Below are 21363 nucleotides of genomic sequence, written 5' to 3' on the forward strand. Positions count from 1 at the left end.
GCCTATAAGAGCGTAGCCGCTAATAATAAAATATGATAACTGGACTTATTTAATAAAAAAATAACATTACAAAATAACCGAAAATTTGTAATAGGCAAAAGTTTAGTGTTTATGTGGCATTAATCAACTTAAATAGCATATAACTTAATATGGAACTCATACAATTAAAGACTAAAAGAGAAACTAAGTTTATCAAAAGCGAAGCTTTTTATAATTAGGTTCGGTCCCGTAACGGATAGCTGTTTTCGTTCATTTAAGCATGTTATAATTATCCTATTGATTTTAAACTTTGCTTGATGATTCCTGTAGTAGTTAGGTACGATCTAGAAAGCGTATCAACTCTATAATCGTTACCAGAATGTCCGTATGTCCATTCTAAAGATGTTGATTTTTAACTTTTTTAACAAAAAAAATTATGTGATATAATCACCCGATTGATCTGATTATTCCTAACAATTACAGGGATCATCTTACAAAACTAACTTTTGACGTAAAGATTTAAGAAATTATTTTACTTATTTTTGTGAATGTAGAAAACTGGAAATAAACGTGTCTAAAGATGTGTAAAGGAATGTAAAAAAGAAATAAAACGGGTGTAAAAAACAGTCATTCATTTGACGAGCTTCAAATAGAATAGAAATAGGCTGATATATTCTAAGAAAATATCTATGAAGAAAGAAAAAAAGATGAATTTAAGATAAGAAAAATAGATATATTGATAGATAGATACTTGCTTCTTATACCAGATTATCATGTACTGTAATAAAGTGAAACTTGTAGCTGGCTAAAATAAATTTCTTTATTAGACTTGTCCTATTTTAATTGATATATGATTATTTGGATGTTGTACCAGATTTTCATTACTTTAAGCTAACTAAAATAACGAAACTCCCATCCACCCCCTTTACCCCTTTTTTCCCTCCCCTCCTACTACACGAAAGAACTGACCAATAAGTGATGTCCATGTTAGCAACCTAAATTGACAACATTTTCCCCCCTGTCATAATATCCAAGTATATTCTAAACGCATATTTTTCATTTGATTAAAGTAAAATTATTGATGTTTGTAGATTTTGTTTTTAACCTATTTTTAAAAGGTATATAAAAATATACTATGACACCAGTAGAATCATACTGCACAGCTAAAAATACGAATAGGCCCTAAAATAACTTATTGGGGGGATTTTAAAGTCTATTTTTTTACTATGTTTTGAGAAAGTTTTTACAGATAAGAAGTTTTTTTTTATTTTGGGATAAAATTCTTAGCTTTTAGAGTGTTTTGCTTCGTAATATTGAATTCTAGTATAGAGTCTTTTGATTTCATCTATCAAATTCATTAAAAAATTAATTCTTTACAGTAAAAAAAAAATTATTGATAATTGTAGATTTTTTGGTGTGCAAATGACCGACCTTGTCCCTTCATTTCAGTTTGATCAGGGATAGGGGGATGGATATAGAATACTTGGATATTGTGTCAGGGAATATAGGTTGCTAATAAAGTCCTCAGATATTGGTTCCTCCATGGTTAATGGAGGGGATGAGATAATGTCATAAAAAAGGGTTTGAGGGCGTCGTTATATTAGCCATTTGGAAAAAAATGTATTAAGGGGATAAGTTAATGAAAGGTACAGTAATATTCGCATAGAGGTTTATTTTCTTACAACCCGAACCCAAATTTTTCAAATTGGTCCTGGACACGGACAGGTTTCAAGCTATTTGGTGTGACAATAAGCAAGCACTCCTTAAAGTAATGTCACTTACTCCTCCTCCCCTCGGAAAAAAATCTTTCTAGCTTTCTAACGGAAATAAAATTTCAGTGTGGATTTTCTGTTCATTATTTCCCTGATTTGTGATCAAGGATGAACAATTATTAATTTACTGCAAAATTAAAACTACTGTTTCATAGATTTTTTGCAGACAATGTTCTATTAAGCTTAGATTTTAATATTTATATTAAAAAATCTTAGCTATTTCTTTTGAGGACAAAATAGTTTGGAATCATGCTTACAAGCATAAGATACCCGAATCAATATTGGAATTAGGAACCTTCCGTTTTTTCCCATAAAAGCTTTAACATCCCTAGCAAAACTCTTTGCACGCCACTGCTTTCAAGTTTAAAATTTAATTATTTTGGACAAAATTGTTCCTGATTTTTCTCTGCAATTTAATCTTGATCAATTTTTCAATATTGGCAGATTCTCTTTCAAAGAGCGAAGCTAATCTACGAGCAGTAAAGGCAGATACGTCCAAAGTCAAAGTGAAACAACAATATAACCTTTATTATAACAAACAATTTTACCCCCTTATGTAGATTAAAATTACTATAGATAATTTTGTACTGGTCAATTATGATTTAAAGTGTAGTGGGAAAATGTGGCTCAAAAATAAGCCATGTGACGTCATAAAAATGAGGGAAATGAGAGGAGAAGTGGGAAAGAAAACCCCTAAAAAAGAAATGGATAATCGCTAATTTTTAAGGCGTCACATGGATGTTTTTCGAGACACTTTGTCCCGCCACAAAAACTATAACTCTGAAAGACTAACTATACTAACATCATTTCTAATGATTCTAATATGAAAAAGATGCACTATTTTAGAATGTTATCCAACATCATCCTTGTTTTTTTTTTCATAAAAATTGTTAATAACAAATGAACCCTAACGAAAATCCGTCAATTTTAACATTATCAAATTTCTTGATAAATTTTAATAAAGCTACTTCATAGAAATTACTTTTTTGCAAGGATAGAAAAATGAGAGATAAGTTAATATTTTTCCAAAATAAATGCTAAACAAAAATTTTGTAGGTTTAGGATACCGACTGACAAACCCCAAACTGTCCCAGTTTTGAGCAAGACGATTCCTGTGACGTCATATAAAAAGGGAAGGGGGGAAGAAAATCTCTTCCCTTTTCTCCTATCTCTTTTGAAGAGATTTTCTTCCCCCCTTCCCCTTTTCTTTCCCGAAACGTATATGACGTAACTGGAATCGTCTTGCTCAAAACTACACAGTTTGGGGTTTGTCTACCGACTTCCTGTCAAAGAATTGTGTCGTTAATTATGAAGAGAGAAGTCGAACCCCCTCCCTCCCTACCCCTCTTAAAATTTTAGTTTTTAGTTAAATTTTTGTAAGGAAGGGAAGTCCAGTAAGTCATACTGAGGAACTATAATATATTTTTTGGTATTTCTCATCTAGAGGCGATTTTTCTTAGGAGAGTGTTGATTGTGTCCTTAGAAATTATTATTATCTACTGACGCGTGCCTGCCGAGCTCTGCTTTTTTTTCAACTAGTGGCTACGCCCCTAGAGGCCTCTAGTGGCTGTTTAATGTTTTTTTTTATATATACAATATGTCTATGTTGCGTTGAACTCTCTACGTAAAATCGAGAATAGTAAAAAAAAAAAAAATTGTGATTTATCTTGGGAGCGAGGTGGTTCCCAAGCACAAAATAGTTATAAACCTTCCCGGGACCTATGAGAAGCTACTTTGTTAAGGAGAGCCTGATCGACTCAACGGTTAGCGAGATCCTTCGGTACAAACACACAGACAAACAGACATTCTGTAACTTTAGGAAAAATCTAAACATTTTAAGATAAAAGAAATGATTGATGTGATAGTTTAATTGCGAAAGTTTCAAATAAACAGAAAATTGTCGAGATTAATTGAACATTTAGTTTGTTACAGTTTATAAAACTAACTAGCCAGGTCTAGAAACATTTTTAAAGTAGAGTAACACTTGTAGATTGCTAAAATAGGCTGAAATTCAATTGTTACACCATTCCAGTTAAAGCTATTATGAGACAAAACAGGGATTTACATTAAATAGAAAATTCACTATGGTAAAAACATTTAAAATCGAACAAAACTATAAAAAAAAAACATTTTCCCGTCCGTCTGTCTATCGTAAGTTCGTATCGAACAGTTTTAATTGTTAATTTGGGCATGTTAGAAATGTCCTATCTATTTCAAAAGACAACTTAACAATATCAACAGCTAAACAACCGTATAATAAAGTAACAGGATATTTGTCTGTGTGTTTGTATGTTTGTACCAAAGTATCTCGCTAACCGCTGAACCGGTCCCGGGCATGTTTTGGGGAAAGTACCACCACCCTCCAAAGATTTTTTTACTATTTTCGATTTTACATAGAGACTTGAACGAAACATAGATATATATTTGAAATAAAAAAAAATTAAAGTGCCACTAGAGGCCTTTGGGGGCGTAGCCGCTAGTTTATAATATACTGGCAATATATTATGTAGGTAACATGGCAGCTATACCTACTCTATTAATTACATTTCTTGTTAATTAAATCTAGGAAATTTTCACTGTGGAAACTTTGTTTTAAAGTGTGTTCTGGTGTCACATATCCTACCAAGCGGAAAATTCAACTTTCAAATAAACTCATTACGATCACGGGGGGGACAGGGATTAAGATATTGGCAATCAATATTTTTAAAGGTAAATTACAATATTTTTGCATTCTGTTTAATAATCATATTATGTGAAGTAGTAAGGTTATTTTGTCTGTAGCTAAAGATTTTGAAAATTACTGAACCGATTAAGTTCTCAATTCTGAGGTGCTTTATACATATAGTTACCCAGGACTACTATGCTGATTTTCTTAAAATGACTATTGTTTTTAAAAGAGCAGTTTTATAAAATCTAAATACTTTTAAACCATTTTCTTTCTATTGTCGATTTCTTTTTTTAAAATATTGATTTTGTTCTATTTAAACGTAAATTTATTAATGTAAATAATCTGTATATTCCTGATACATCTAAAGACTAGATAAATCAAAATCAGAGTATTTACAATCATATAAATTAAAACTTTCAAAACTCTAATGTGAAATCTGTCAAGAATGATAACAATTATAGATAGCGTGGCATTAATTTACTAAAAAAAATAAGACAATTGACTATTAATTAATGTACATCTCTAATGATTAAATACAAAATTGACCCTTTTGTAGATAAAAAAATTATTGCTCAGATTAGACACTTCTTATCTGAAACCAACCAAATAAAATTCAATAAAAGTACTCAAAGATTTAGAAAACGTTGTTATAAAACTTTGGGTACCCATGTAATTTCCAGTCCAATGTCCCCTCCCTCCCTGGAAATAACAAAGGGTGCAAACTACAGCATTAGGTTGCAACAAAATGTGTAAAACTGTGAAAACAAGAAAGACATAATAGCGAAGCAACACAAATCAGATTTACAAACATCTACAATTATATAAGAATATAAGTATAAAGGAAACAAGACATTTTAAAATATAAAAAAAGTTGGGGTTTAGTCCCTTTCATGCCAACGCGTCTTAATGGGCGTTTCGTCGTATTTTCACAGTAGCTTTTTCCTTTTCATGGCCCCTGTGGGGGGGGGCTCTAACCTTTCGGGGCCAATTGCCTAACCCTGCGGGGCAATCACATGACCCAACTTAACCTAACCTAAGCTACTGTGAAAATACGACGTAACACCCCTTAAGGGGCGTTTTTATGATAGGGACTATACCCAAAAATTGAAAGATAAGATGTTATGGTATTATGATAAATATGGACTAATAAATCTTTAAGTATTATGTGTAGAAATAATACTCGTATAGTATTATGTCTAATTGCCATAGAAAGCACCATTTTAGGGTATAATCTTAAATAATCGAAACGGTCAGATCAACCCTAAATATAGAAAAGCCTGCTTGTAAAAAGAAACAGTTATAAGTACACCTTTATATAAAATTGCAAAATACTTGAACATTGTATCAAAATAGATGCAAATTTGGATTTGAGAATTATTCTAAAAATCAATTACATACAGTTTTATTCTTTAAAGGGGAGAATAATTTTTGGAATTATATTAAGAACTGTTTTTTGTTTGTCTGTAGCGAAGCTAACCGTGGAACTGATATGGTTCTCCTTTACAGTGTAGCTTATCATAGGTCCTAGGTAGGTTTATAACTGTTTTTAGGAAGGGTACCACCATCCTCCCAAGAGAAATAGCCTCAAGAAAATCCCTCCCCGAAAAAAAAAATTTCCTTGTTTTTTAAAACTGGAATTTAAAATGCAGTGGATCTACTCCCCACCCCCTTCAAGGGTCAATAGAGGCTCAAAAATCTCCCAAAAATGAATTACATCAGTTAAATCTGATCAGAAAATCTGTCGATTAATTGTTTTTTTTTCTGAATACTTATCCTTAATGCAAAATGTAATTTGATTGAAAAGGGGTTAAAAGTTGACTTATAAGCAGTAAAGCCATATCAAAATTTACCCCTGTTAGTCGGTTTGACTGTAATGGTCATTCAATCCAATAGTTCAACACTAGACTTTGTACTGATGCAGATATATTAAGAGAATAGACAATGGACGACAAATTGATGTACATTGTACACCACCAATAATTGAAAATTTGTATGTAGTGTAAAGTTATTTAGTGGGACAAAGTGACTAAAATATCAGCCATGTGAATTGAAGTCATACAAATGAGAGAGATGGAAGGAGAAGTGGGAAAGAACACCATTAAAAAAGATATGGACAATCCCTTATTTTTATGACGTCACATGGCTGATTTTTTAGTCACTTTGTCCCAATATTATTGGAAGAAAAGTTTGGACACTGATAGTTGGAACAAATCGAGATTAAATAATAGTACCAAAAGTCTTTGAGCTAAGGAATGGGAGAACCAATCAGTTTAGATTATAATGTCGCATCACTCCCTCAATCTATGATATTTAAATAATGATATGATATAATGATCCGATTTATCAGGATTTTGGAATACTGATTACTGAAGTACAAGGTTATAAGCGAAGAATCTATATAATCGAGTTCTAAAAATGCAAGTATGTCCTGTATTTAAACAGTTTTTCAACATATTTACTTACAATTTTGATTCGACTTCTATACACCCTACAAGTGTTTATGTTCGTTTGTCCTAACGATTCAGAGCTTTGCTTTTAAGGATGTTGTCATCCTTGTTTAATTATATCTTGGATCATTCACTTCTTTTACTGTTAGTTTTAGCGAATATGTAGCAATATTTGATAAATTGCAGTTTAGAATGCACACCTAGAATTGACCTAGAAGTTTTGTGTATAAATTTGAATATTACCTCATATTTGCCCCTTTACCCCAATTCTCACCAATACAGGGTTACTTTGATAGGTAAATGGAAGATTAAAACGTTTTCAAATAAAAAAATTATGGCTAAAGGTGTCTTTTAAACCCATGTCCACCAATGACTGCTAAAAAAGGCATTCTTTAACAAAAAAAAGTACCAGCTATATTATAAGCTTTTTAATTATTTCATTTTTTTTTGGGGGGGGGGGCGAGATATAATTTTTTTTTTTTTTTTGGGGGGGGAGTAAAAATATAACATATAGAACATTAGAACAACCTTGGACGTCCTTAAGCTATATCATGTAAGTTGTTGCCTTATTAATCAATTGCAACGGCCAACAATATAACAAAATCAGAGGATTTTTATGTGGAATGAGGGTTTTTCAGGCGAACCCCCCCGGGTTTTAATCTTAGAATTGTACATTTTATATCCACAGAAAGCTGTTTATACTACGATGCGAAAAATAACTATTCTTGTATTCATTCAAAACCGATTAATATCCGTTTGATTAGAACCGGTTCTCATCCATACGAAAAACTATGTCTAGCCTCGTATAATACCCAGTTTTCTACAAAAATAAAAACATATGGCATCTCGGAGCTAAAAAAACTGGTTTTAATTTTATAATTGTACATTTTAAATCCGCGGAAAGCTGTTTATAATACGTTGCGAGAAATAACTATACTCATTTTGTAGATTGTTATCATTTGGTTGAAAATTTTGCACACTCTAAGTTAGGTTTGAAACTAACAGGGCCTGCTTTATGTAACCTAGGATACCAGTAAAATTTACACTCCATTATCCCCTCCCTTCTTCGTGTGGAGACTACTTTATTCACTACATATCTTACTTAACTGTTTCAATTCAAATGAATATATTAAGGGTGTGCCTTCCTTTCCGTATATTAGCACAGAAAGATGATTAAAGTCCCTCAACAGATTATGACATCAGTATAAACTGTAATTGACCAATGGTAAATTTATGCTGGCCTCTCATTTATATGTTATTTTATAGTATGACGTCATAATCTGTTGAGGGACTTTAATCATCTTTTTAGCACAGCCACATTTGAGTTTTATGTTCTCAAAAAGGTTTGAAACTATTTTTGGGGAGGGTACCACCACCCTCCCAATAACCCCCTCAAAAAATTACAATCGTAAGGGAGGTAGGTCGCCTCCCCCCCCACTCAAGGGCACCTAGAGGCCTCTAGGAGCATAGCCGCGAGTGAAAAATAAATTAGCGGAGCTTCTATAAAAGTGAAGCAAAGGGGAAGTTGTAGTTTGTGTTGTTTTGAAAATAACTAGCGGCTGCGCCACTAACATCTAGTGTCTTTTTATACTAAGGGATATGGAAGGTAAGATAAATAGCCTAAAACCTTGCCCAGACCTATCTAAAAAAATATAAAAATGCCTAAAACCATATCAGATCATATAAGAAGCTTCACTGTAAAGGAGAATCATATCGGTTCAGTAATTAGTGAGATCATTCGCAACAGACGAAAAAGCTTACTACTTTATATAATCGGATATGTAGATGATTTGATAATGTGAATTATATATAAATGTGCGGAATCCTATGTACACTTTTATAAGACGGGGGGAGTGGTGACATATAGCTAATTTACAAAATATTTTCATTATGGCTTCGAAAGCGATTTATATCCGCTGTATTAGAACTGTTTCTTAGCCATACTAAAAAATCATGTATAGCATGGTATTACAGACAATTTACCACTTATAATTTAATTAAAAATCATAAGACCTATACCTGTTTTGTTCGTTTGGTTTTAATCTTATAAGTTTTCATTTTAATATTCGCGGAAAGCTGTCTGTAATTCGATGCAAAAAATAACTATTAATGAACTTATTAAATTAGGTCTAATGTCTTTTCCTTTAATACACACATTGGCGTGTCTCCTTTTGTACATTGGTTTGTCGCAGCCAGAAAAACTCACCAACTAGCTCTGTCCGTCTGTCCACTTTTTTAAAATTTTTAAGCACACTAAAACATCTATACATTTTTACTGGTCTAAAAGATAGAAGCAAACTATCTTTATTTCTTTTAACTAAATAGTAAGATAGTCGCTTTGCCCCTAGCCACTTGTTGAGGACGGGGGAGTTCAAGAAAAAAGCTTAAAACCATCCCAAGAAATTTATAAATCATCCCTCAAAAGTACAACCAAATTTAGCTTTAAATAAAAAAAATAAAAAGTTATATAATAGGAAACAGCTTATCTAAAGCATGATGGATATATAGTTTATTAATTAAGTGTCCAATTGATATTGTTACGCTTATATTGTCAAAGGCATCCTTGTTAATATATTCTGAAACAGTAAATGTATGTATTCTCAATAGGTGTTTAAAAATATCGTTTTACATGCATTTTAAACAATAAAAGGACATTGTCTTGGGTTGGGTAATTTTTTAGTGAGTTAAATTTAACTTGGGATATAGAAACTGAGGATAAATTTATACTCACACCCATCAAAATCTTTATCCAATCTTTACCCTTGATAATTTTAAGCTAACCAATAGGTGAACACGTTTATAAAGTCTTGGTGGAAGAATCATTCACATATCTATCTTTTTGGTTAAAGAAGAAACACTGAATTTGAATATTTTTGATTTGTTTTATTTATTTATTTAATGCTTTGGCCCTAAATATAGTTTTGAGAACAAAAATACCAAAATCTTATAACTATTGGACAAAAGTTGAAAAATAAAAGAGTTGCTTGTTTCCCTTCATCACCTAATATTGCTCTTCATAAAAGCATTATTGGTGTTAAGAAGCAGCTTATAGTGTCTTTAAAAATGACGTCATACAATACAAATGACCAATAAAGGGTATTATCTATTTTACCATTGGTCAATTATAATATTTACTGGCCTATCATTGGTCATTTGTATTGTATGGCGTCCTTGTTTTATAGTCACTATAAGCTGCTTTGAGCAAAGCTTTTTTGAGGTAAACACATGCTAGAGCATGTGACAAATGAATTCAAAACTTAATATGGTTATGTTTCAGGTTTATTACATGTGTTATGTGTATGTAGAGTTTGCAAACTTCTGTGTACACACCACACACATATGTACATTTTCCTCTAGTACATTCAGGTAGTTGAAAAATATTTTCTCCTCTTTTTATCTTCTGCTTTTCCTTATTTTTATAATTAGGTTTTCACTGTTAATTCTTAGATGTTAATAAATGATTATGAGACTTTATCTTAAAACAAATAAGAAAATTTCATTTTCATCGACATAAAATGTAACAAAGACCAAATTGTGTTAAAAATAATACATATGACGTCATAAAAATGAGGGAGATGAGAGGAGAAGTGGAAAAGAAAATTCCTAAAAAAGAGATGGATAATCCCTCATTTTTATGACGTCACATGGATCATTTTTGAAATAATTTGGTCTTTGTCATAAAATGCCATTTCTAAGATCTATTTCACGAAGGATTGGTTTTATTTAATGCTATATGCCCATAGAGCTCGGGGGGACAGGGACACTGGTGATTTTTATTTGGTATGTGGCATTACCTTCTAAAATAGTTGAAACCTTCTCAGAATCTATAAAAAGCTACACTGTAAAGGAGAACCATAATGGTCCTGCAGATAGCAAGACTCTTCAGTGCACACAGACAGGCAAATAGATACAAACATAATCAAGTTACTTTATAGAAGGATAAATATAGAAAATAATTGAGGAAAAGTGTGTTTATTTGCCCAACTATATTCATATTTCATACTTAAACTATGTAGGTGAAGTCTGCTTTAAACTTATAATACAGGCATCAATGAATATCCAAATATTATTTCTTAAAAGAAAAGACAATGGTCGATAAATTAATGTGATGTGCATCCCCAATAATGACCTAACTATCCTACTATATAAAGTAATGGCGCAATGGGTAGGGTGTTGGCCTGGTAATTTAAGGGTTCCCGTTTCAAGCCCCGCCACGTGCAAAATTAACTCTGATGAATTGAGCCATACTGATGAGCCCTAAAAGGGCGAAACACTGTGTTTATGGATACTATATAAAGTAGTATTTTGTCTGAAGCTTAAAATCCCATTATCTACAGAACCGATTGGGTCCTTTTTTAAAGCAAGCCTCGCATAGGTCAAATGATGGTTTTAGGCTATTTTTAAACCATTTTTCCTACCCCTTAGAACATAGTGCCCCTAAAGGCTAGGGGCATAGTCACTAGTTTGTCATTAAGTGACAGGAAAGAATCTAAAAATTTAAATGGGCATAGAAAACATACAAGCTAACAAAGACAGATTATTATCTCCTATTGATATATCCCTGTCACCAAGTACAGTAACATATTCAAGAGTTTGTTTGGGTAAATCTTGGGTCAGTTGAATTTGAGTTGTCGATTGTATACACAGTTTCCTGGGTGTTTCCTTATCCTATCTCAATATTTACTACTAGCTAAAGCACATCAATCTTCCAAAAAAAATCTAAATTTGAATGTATAAACGATATAAACATTATACATTTAAAACTTGAAGCTTTTGTAGCTAGTAGTAAATATTGAGATAGGATAAGGAAACACCGAGGAAACTGTGTACACTTTCGGCAATTCAAATTCTACTGACCGTAAATTTTGTCTATGTAAGATTTCTAATTTAATCTTAAGCCAAAGTATTACAGTAGACTTTAGAGCATAATAAGATTGAAATTATAAAGATAATTTAATGTTGTATAGACTTTTGACAAGTCTTTATAATGTAATTGCATACTATAGTTGTGTCTTCATATATTTAGCTTTCTCAATTACATATGTTTTATCATTACAAACATTAAAAGTTAGGTAGTTATCTATAATACAAAGTAGAACGATGTCTGTCTTTCTGTCCGTCTGTCTGTCCGTCCGTCTGTCTGTCCCTTAAGATCTCGGTAACCACTGAACCGATTCTACTCTTCAGGGTATATACCTCTTGGTCCTGTGGTGGTTTTAAGCTATTTTCTTGGGAGGTGGGACACCTCTAACCCCCCAAAAAAACATAAGAAATCCCCCGCCCCCAATTTTTTTAAAGAAGACGAAGCACCATTTATTTGGTTCACCACATGTACTACTTTTTTTTATATTACCTCTTTGGGCAAAGCCCCTAGATGCGAGGATCGAAGCCGCTAGTGAATATATAAATTAAGAATAAATCATATTATATGACCCCAAGAAATCTGTTCAGAAAGGTTTTAAAATATCTGTGAAAATAGCATATTAAAATTTGTATATCCTTTAAAATGAAATTTAATGGAATTTTTTAGTCCTAATATCCTATTTAAAATAAATTCAAATTTTAGGTAATTTAGAAAGTTTTGTTTTGCAAAGTGAAATAAACACCTTTTTCATACATTTATGTATCTGTATTTCATACTAGAGAATGTATGATAACAAATTATAGTGTAGCTAAGTAAGTCAACTAGCGGCTTCACCCTAGCTTCTAGGAGCTTTGCCCCAAGAGGTGGTGCAGCACCAATGTTTTAATCACCTAGCAGCAAAAAAATGGAAGGGGGATTTTTTGTTTTTTTGGGGGATTTGAGGTGCCCCACCCCCAAGAAAATAGCCTGAAACCACCACAGGACCAGCAGGTTCCCTGAAGAGTAGAATCTAATCGGTTCAGTGGTTACCGAGATCTTAAGGGACACTCAGACAGACCAATAGACCTTAATACCATAGTTTCTAAGTAATGGTGGGTGCATCAATTACCCCTCCATCTTTACTTGATGATATCTAATTTAAAAAAAAAAAAAACTGTTTATTTGAAAATATCTCTTTTGTTGAAGACGAAGAAAGTCCCTCAAAAAATCAGCATGTTACGTCATAAAAACGAGGGATTATCCATTTCTTTTTTGGGGTTTTCTTTCTCACTCCTCCTCTACTCATCCCTCATTTTTATGACGTCATTGAGGGACTTTCTTCGTCTTCTATTTTGTTTCTTTAAGTTTAAAGAGCGGCTACGCCCCTAAAACCTTCTAGAATCACTAAAAGGGAGTTTTAACCTTCCACCGCAAATTTAATTTTTTTTGTGATTGGAAAGGGTGGTTTTTTTTCTCTTTATTTATAAAATAAACACAGACAGAAAGACAGACAGACATCCAAGTTTAGATTAAAATAAATTATTCTGTACTAGTTTACCTTAAACTTAAAAAATGTAGATCTTTAATATAAAATTTTAAAGGAAAATTGCTCTTGTCCTTAACCTATCCTAAACCTATGCCAGCAGCCGCCAGCCACTTGTAAATTTGACTCGTATAAATGTGCTTTGAACATACATATGTGTACTATGCAGGATAAGAGACAAATTTTAGTATGGTTTCAAAAACTTTTGTCCGCGGAATTATAACCTGTTCTAAGCCATACTGAAAAATCGTGTATCATATCGTATTATAGACAACTTTCTATAAATAATAATAAAAAGATAACATTATTGCCAGCTTATTGCCCAAAAGGGGGAATCAATCTTATAAATCTTTATTTTAATATCTAATAATAAAACTGTCTACAATACGATGCGATAAATAACTATTCTTTGTACAACAGGGGCGTCCAAGCTTTTTTATTTCGGGGGGGGGGGGGGTAAAATTTTTTTTAAAAAAATTTTGGGGGTGCCTGGGAGGGGTAATCTTTATTTCATAGAGGCTTTTTTTTTGGAGGGGGGGGGTAATCACCCCTTTACCCCCCCCCCTTAGACGTCTATGTTGTACAATGTTTGTGAAAATTTAAGCTAATTGAATTATACTAATTTTTGAGGATTTTACTCGAAAAAATAGGATTAGTCGTTATCTTTATATAAAAGTAACAGGATCTGTGTCTTTCTGCCTATAAATGCAGAACGGATATGGTTCTCTTTTTAGTGTAGCTTTCCATAGATCTTGGAAAGGTTTATTCAATTTTGGAAGGGTATCTCACTTCAAAGAGAAATCCTTCCGTAGAAAAAATAACCCCCGATTTTTTTCTTCATTTTTTTTTTAAAAACTAAAATTGAATGTGGGGGTCGACTTTACCACCCCACCCCCCCCCTCACCTTCAAGGGCCTCAAGGGGCGTAGCCGCTAGTAATTCATAAAGAATTAAATAATTTATTCTGCTATTATTTGACCATGTCTCCTTTACAATGTTTGTATGTATGTAATTTGGATGTTAAAATTATTTACAATATTTGTATTGTTTATTATATGTACTTAAAGGCTCTTTGTGCACTGACAAGCCTTGGCAGAAGAATATTAATGGAAAACAATATAGCAGTAGTTTTGGGACTGTAAATTATCCTAGTACCCAAAGTTTGCTCATAAACTTTTGGGTTCTTTTATTAGATATAGATTTTAAACTTTTCAACAATATTAATCTACAGAAGGGGTAATAATATAAATTAATCATCCATTATCATATTCCTAAATGTATTACAATTTACTGAAATAGTTCTTTACTATACCATTTAAATGTATGTATGAAATCTCTGTATATACACAAAGTTATAGACATAGACATACCAAATACTCTAATATCAAGCATAGAAAGGATTGTCAAAAGCAGAGTAAGAAGTAATACATATACTAAAGCAACAGGATGTTTGTTTGTCTGTCTATGTGTTTGTGTGTTTTTACTAAAGAATCTTGCTAACCGCTGAATCGATCAGGTTCTCCTTAACAGGGTAGATTCACATAGGTCCTGGGAAGGTTTATAACTATTTTGGGGGAGGGTACCACTACCCTCCCAAGAAAAAACACAATAAATCGAAAAAAATTAAAATATTCCTGCCACATAGTGTCGCTAGCGTATGAATGTCTCTACGTAGCGTAGTGGCGCTGCGTAGAGACATGAATTTAACAGCTGATTGACCATAGACAAACTATTTCTCAAATTAGATATTTAAAATAAAAAAAAATGTTTAAATGCCACTAGAGGCCTCTAGAGGCGTAGCCGCTAGTACATATACTAAAGTAACAGGATGTTTGTTTGTCTGTCTGTGTGTTTGTATGTTTTAAACAAAGGATCTTGCTAACCGCTGAACTGTTTGGGTTCTTCTTAACAGGGTAGCTTATCATAGTTCCTGGGAAGGTTTATGACTATTTTAGGGAAGGGTACCACCACCCTCCAAGGAGAAAACAAAAAAAATCAAACTTTTTTTACGCACAGGTACTTCAACGCAACATAGGTATGTATGGTAGAGACTTGAGCACGACATACATAGGTATCATAGAGACTTGAACAAAAAAAAAAACATTTAAAGTGCAACTAGGAGCCTCTGGAGGCGTAGTTGCTAGTATTGAATAAAACAATAATGCAAGATTAATTTGTCTTCTCCACTTAAAGATAAGATTGGAATTTAATAATTAATCTTTCATTGATTTTTGTAATCTGTTTTACTTCAGATCAAACACAGTAATACAATCTATAGGAATATAGTAGCTTAAAAGTAACTGTACAATGTTGCCTTTAAAATAAAAACAAACCAATTTGATTTTGAATTCAAATGGATTTGACTCTATTCTCTATCTAGAATTCCTACCAACCTATTAAATAAAGTAGTAGGGTTGATTGTCTGAAGCTCAAATTTTCCAACAATTTGAGTTTACATGTTGGTTTTAGGCTAATTTTCTGTCCCTTTGAATACAGGACCCATAGATGTTAGGGGCCCATTTGCTAGAACTACATTTATATTCCATTAAATGACTCCATTACTTTGTTGATACAATTACAGTACTCAATTGATACAGTGCCAGGTAATGTTAGATTGTAAAAACCCTGAAGACTGTGAAATCCACTGCTGACATAAATCCACCAAGCTTCAGTAAACGGGAAAGCATAATGGTATTATCAGGGTGGGCAATAAATATAGACAAAACCATGAAGATTATTGGGAAGTTGCAATTTAAAAAAAAAATATTTGTATAGAAGGAAGAATAACTAATTAATATAAGCATACAAAAAAAAGGGTTAGGGTTAAAAAACATCAACTTATATTAAAAACCACCTTTTATTTGGAGGAGGCTAGTTTTCCCCTCTTATTTTCATTTTTTTTTATAAAATTACGTTTAAGTGCTTGATAGCCACTTTAGGGGAAATCAATTTAAATAAATTATATGTAGTATGATATTTACATCCAAAAAACTTTCATGAATATTTTTTCCCTTTCCGTGGCTACCATCAGATTTCAACTTCTTGACCTAACCCAAAGTTTAAATGTTTGTACTCCAACAACAAAACAAACAACATTAAGTACTACAGGGGAATAGAGTCAGGGGTATGACAAGGAAAGCAAAAATGTAAGTTATTTCAGTTTAATTTTAGTTAATATATTTTTTTATTAACAATAACAATTGGCAAATAAAACTCAAAAATATGTATTTTATCATTACTATTTATTTATTTTCTATTTAAAAGAAAATGATACTTTTATATTCAAAGTATTTAGGAAAACTAGTTTTTTACTCATTAATAGTACTAAAAGATTGATTCGTTCAAACACCAAAAAAAAATAAAACTTTAAATAATTTATGTTTTGCCAAAGATATGAAATTCAAATCTTAATTTTAATATAACTAAATATTGATGAAAAATTTCTAAACAAAATTATATTTGTCCATTCTTTTGAATTTTATTATGAAACTTCTTAAGTTTTGCTTAAATTTATCAATGAAGGTTCATTAATTTCAGAAAAAGTCTTTTCTCGTATTCATTCGAATCCAGTGGATAAGAACCGGTTCTCATCCATACGAAAAAACTTTGTCTAGCATTGTATTATAGCCAGCTTTCTACCAATATAAAAATGTACAATCAAAAAATTAAAACCAGTTTTTTTAGCCGGTGCCTCCGGCACCTCAGGGCTTAAAAAACTAGTTTTAATCTTTTAATTGTACATTCTATGTCCGCGGAAAGCCGTTTATAATATGATGCAAGAAATAACTATTATAAAACTCTATTAATTTCACTTGTAAGTAAATTATTTTTTTTTTTCATTTTGAGCCTTGAGGAAAAAAAGATTAAATTAAAATGAAGAATATACTATAAAAGTTTTTTCGTAACTATTAAAGCTTAAAAATCCTTAAACTTATAAAATTTGGAGCTAAAAATATGTTTTAAAAGTACACAAAAAAGTGTATAAATGTTCCAAATAAATGTGGACAATGTTAATAGATCTCTGTGAGTAATTTCAATTAGAGCCAAGGATCTCAGCGGGCAATCGTTCCGGAGTGCAAGTGTGGGTTCAGGTCAGAATAGTTATTTATTGTGTCGTATTATAAACATCTTTCAGCGAATGTAAAAATGTACAATTTTAAGATTAAACACCAGATTTTTTAGAAACGGCCTAAAGTTAAAACTATAAGTTAAAACATTTTTCCTTGCAAATATCTGTTGAATAAATAAATAAAATATTACTTTTGATTTTCTATAATTTTCATGGAGAGAGGGGACTTTAGACTGATTTTTCAAAATAACGTTTGTTGTTGGCTTTACAACATGAGGGACTTTTGAATTTTGATAGGTTTAATTATGAAGTTGAGTGGTCATTCGTTTCAACCACTAATTGTAATCTACTGAAGGGGTAATTTTGTTCATCATCAATGAGGATGTACATCAATTTAAAATCGGTTTCAGATAATTGTGCTATTTTTTCTTTTGCTGAAGAAACCCCAATTATGTATCCCTCTATGGGATATTGCACTAAAAGTGTCTTGTTAATTTAAATTGGAAGCTGATAAACTATTAAATTGTCTACATATACAATTAAATAGTTATTTCTCGCATCGTATTATAAACAGCTTTCCGCGGATATAGAATGTACAATTATAAGATTAAAAACAGTTTTTTAGCCCCGAGGTGCCGAAGAACCGGTTCCTATCCACCGGATTCGAATGAATACGAGAAATCCTGTTACATAAGTAGTAAGGTTTGTTGAAGCTTAAGATTTTAAATACTACTATACCTAAAGACCTATCCAATTTAATGAAACTTTAAAAAAGGTTCCTAGATGGTTTTAGGCTTTTTATAAATCTTAGAATTCAAATCTCCTAGATCCCAGTTTTATTATATAACTTATAAATATTTTCAAAAAAATAAAAAAAAAATTCCCTAAAAGAGAAATGGATAAATCCCTCATTTTTATGACGTCACATGGCTGATTTATGAGCCACTTTGTCCCACTACAATTTTCTTCCTTTCAGATGTTTAAAGGTAACACTATATCCAGATAAAAATCATATATTATAATTATCTTCCCTAGCCCTATCCTGGGATCCCTGTTTCAGTAATAAATTGACCTAATAACCATTTAACTTAGATTAAGAGAATTGCACTAAAATAGAATTTCAGGGGGAGGGATATTTAATACAGAAAACAAATTGTATATAATATTAAATCACGGGATTTCTTTGAAACTTCCTTCACCCAGACGGGTGAAGCCGCTTATAGTCCTAATAAAAAATGACGTCATACAATACAAATTACCAATTAAAGGCCAGTATATATTTGTATTGACCATTGGTAAAATGTATACTGGCCATGAAGCAGCTTATATTGCCTAATAAAAAATGACGTCATACCATACAAATGACCAATAAAAGGACACTTTACAATTGAATTGACTATTAGTAAAATGTATATTGGCCTCTCATTGGTCATTTTATTCTATAACGTCTTTTTTATTAGGCACAATAAGCTGCTCCATTAAAACCCATCTTGATCTAGCCTAATCAATGCAATTATACATACATCCCAATATTTTAAAATAAACCCTTTATATACCTTTTTTCAAAGGTGCAATAAAGTAACTAAATTACAAGATTAGAGTAAAACACTAGAGTGAAAAAGGGTTAAATACCTGTATCTCTCCGTCGCACCCGCCTTGTGCAACCTTTCTATTGGGTCATTGAAACTCAACCAATGGTGTCACTTATATTAACACAGCCAAGTAGCAGAAAATGATTTAGAAGCAGACGAAAGAGGTCTTTGAAATAGGAAGGGAGGCAGTTGTCTTTATATACATCTATACTATAGATCTGTTTACTGTTTTATGTTTTTATTTATATTTCCCAATAATTATCCGTATCACTATAACTAGTTCTAGGACTTAGCAATGTTATTAACTTTATTTATTTCATCTTATTTGCCATGGGTTTAAACTTGTCAACATTTCAGAAAAAAGATTTTTTAAGGGTAGGTTTTAATTCTTTGATAAGCCTTTCTAATCCTTTAGTTTTACTTTATTCTCTCATTTTCTTGAATAAAACCGAACATTTGCAAAGAATAATAATACATCCAAGTTTAGGCCAAAGGCCAAAAAATTATAAACAAATTTCGTTAAAATTTTTAATAATTGTTTTATACTTGATTTTTGTTTTGTCATAATTTTTTCGTCTTTCAAAAATCATTAATTTAAAAATGTTATTTTTTAGGTGTTTTTTTTTGCAGTTTTTTAAACCCATCCCCATTTCGCAGACATTGATAATCCTTTTATTGCAGAGAATGGGCTTAGAGATGGTTTGGGGCTAGTTCAGCAAAACAAAAATAGAAAATAAAGAATACTATAAAAATTAAAACATGAATCTATGATCATCAATTGAAAAAGAATAAAAATTATTAACCCATTAAAATTGATTTATAGTCGATTGAACTTAAACATAGCATTTGAGTATGTAGCTTGATTTTTTACATTCGAATAAGGAAAGCCAATTTTTGGCTGCAACAATCCCACACTTTTTATTACATGACAATTAATTAGTTCGCTACATTTCATTGAGTACATACATAAATATATATTGCTTTATATGTATTATTTGTTATATGTATCATCAAACAGAAATAAAAATAGAAATAAAGTATTTGATTAAAATATAACAATGATATTAATGATATATGTATTGCATTCTAGATATGACTTAAATTTAAATTTTGCAATATATCATAGATCTAAAGGGATAAGACAATGGCCGATAAATTGATTTGTATTTCAAAAAATGAGTAGGAGACAAAGGTGTATCAAAAAATCAGCCATGTGACGTCATAGAATGAGGGATTATCCAATATATTTTGGGCAAAGTAGACAGATCCTTAGTGATCTATTCATGACTACCCGGGCAGAACTGATTAGGATTTAGGTTGTTTATTGTTATAGTAATTTGAATTGTGTTTTTATGTTGTTTTTTTGATTTTATGACTATGTTTAATTTTTATGCCCAAATAAATATGTTTATGTTTATGTTTATCTCTTTTTAGGGTTTTTCGTTTCCACTTCTCATATCATCTCCCTCATTTTTATGACGTCATATGGCCGATTTTTGAGAAACTTTGCCCCCCCTACCAATGATGATACACATAACTACCTTATAAATTACAATTAGTGGTTGAAACGTTGGGACACTCAACTAATGAACCAAAAAATCCAAATTCAATAAAAGTCCCAAAGGTTGTTAGGCTAACGAATAAGAAAACGTCCCCTATCTCTAAACAAATTAAAATTTTACCTGAGAGAGACTGACCCGCCAGCCATAGCCTTGACCTCCTTCCTGATGCTGCTGGCTGAGGCGAATACGCCAGATCCGCCCCCACTAAACAACCATGGATATAGGGAAATGTAAATGGATTAAGTCTTTTATTTCTGCGTTTGTAAGGAAGTTTGTTGCATGTTTTATTATTGTAAATACTCTTATTCTAATTTGGACAAAGCCCAAATTGTGTTAAAATTGTGTCCAAAATGATCCACGTGACGTAATAAAATGAGAAAAATGGGAGGAGAAGTGGGTAAGAAAACCCATAAAAAGAGATGGATAATCCCTCATTTTTTATGACGTCACATAGCTGATTTTTAAGACACTTTGGTCTTTGTCTCATAAAACCTAGTTTTTTTTATCTTGAAAATATCGAAACATAGGAATCAAATAGACTTTTTTTTAGTTTGATCATAACCAAAAAATTAAAAAGATTTAAGTTTTATAAAATCTAGCTTTTGTCCATTTTCCAATGTGTATATCCTTCCTGAAGACCATAGAGCTGTACAACAGCAGTACAGAGTACTGGCAGTACACCAATAGGAACTTGTCCAATGGCGGCATTCTATAATTGTTAGGCTTATTGTTTCATTGATTTTTAGAAGAAATATTTTAGAATTATCTAAAACCTAAACTTGTATTAAATACATTTCTGAAAATACATTATGAAAACCTTTTTTTTCTATATTTTCTATACCCTCCCCCAATATAGTAATAAACCTTCCCGGACCCTATGAGAAGCTAC

General features: G+C 31.7%; 1 protein-coding gene across 1 annotated transcript in view; it reads right to left on the minus strand.

Moving 5' to 3' along the window:
* LOC145330336 (nephrin-like) overlaps positions 1-20677 on the minus strand; it is an 82604-nt gene extending 61927 nt beyond the window's left edge. Inside the window, exon 1 of the mRNA XM_080174969.1 lies at positions 20595-20677. Coding sequence (XP_080031095.1) covers positions 20595-20620 — 26 coding nt within the window. The 5' untranslated portion in view covers positions 20621-20677. The remainder of the gene's footprint in view (positions 1-20594) is intronic.
* Positions 20678-21363: the final 686 nt, after the last annotated feature.

This window comes from Acartia tonsa, chromosome 10 (assembly GCF_053477335.1).
Source record: "Acartia tonsa isolate MP-2025a chromosome 10, ASM5347733v1, whole genome shotgun sequence".
NCBI classification, from domain to species: domain Eukaryota; kingdom Metazoa; phylum Arthropoda; class Copepoda; order Calanoida; family Acartiidae; genus Acartia; species Acartia tonsa.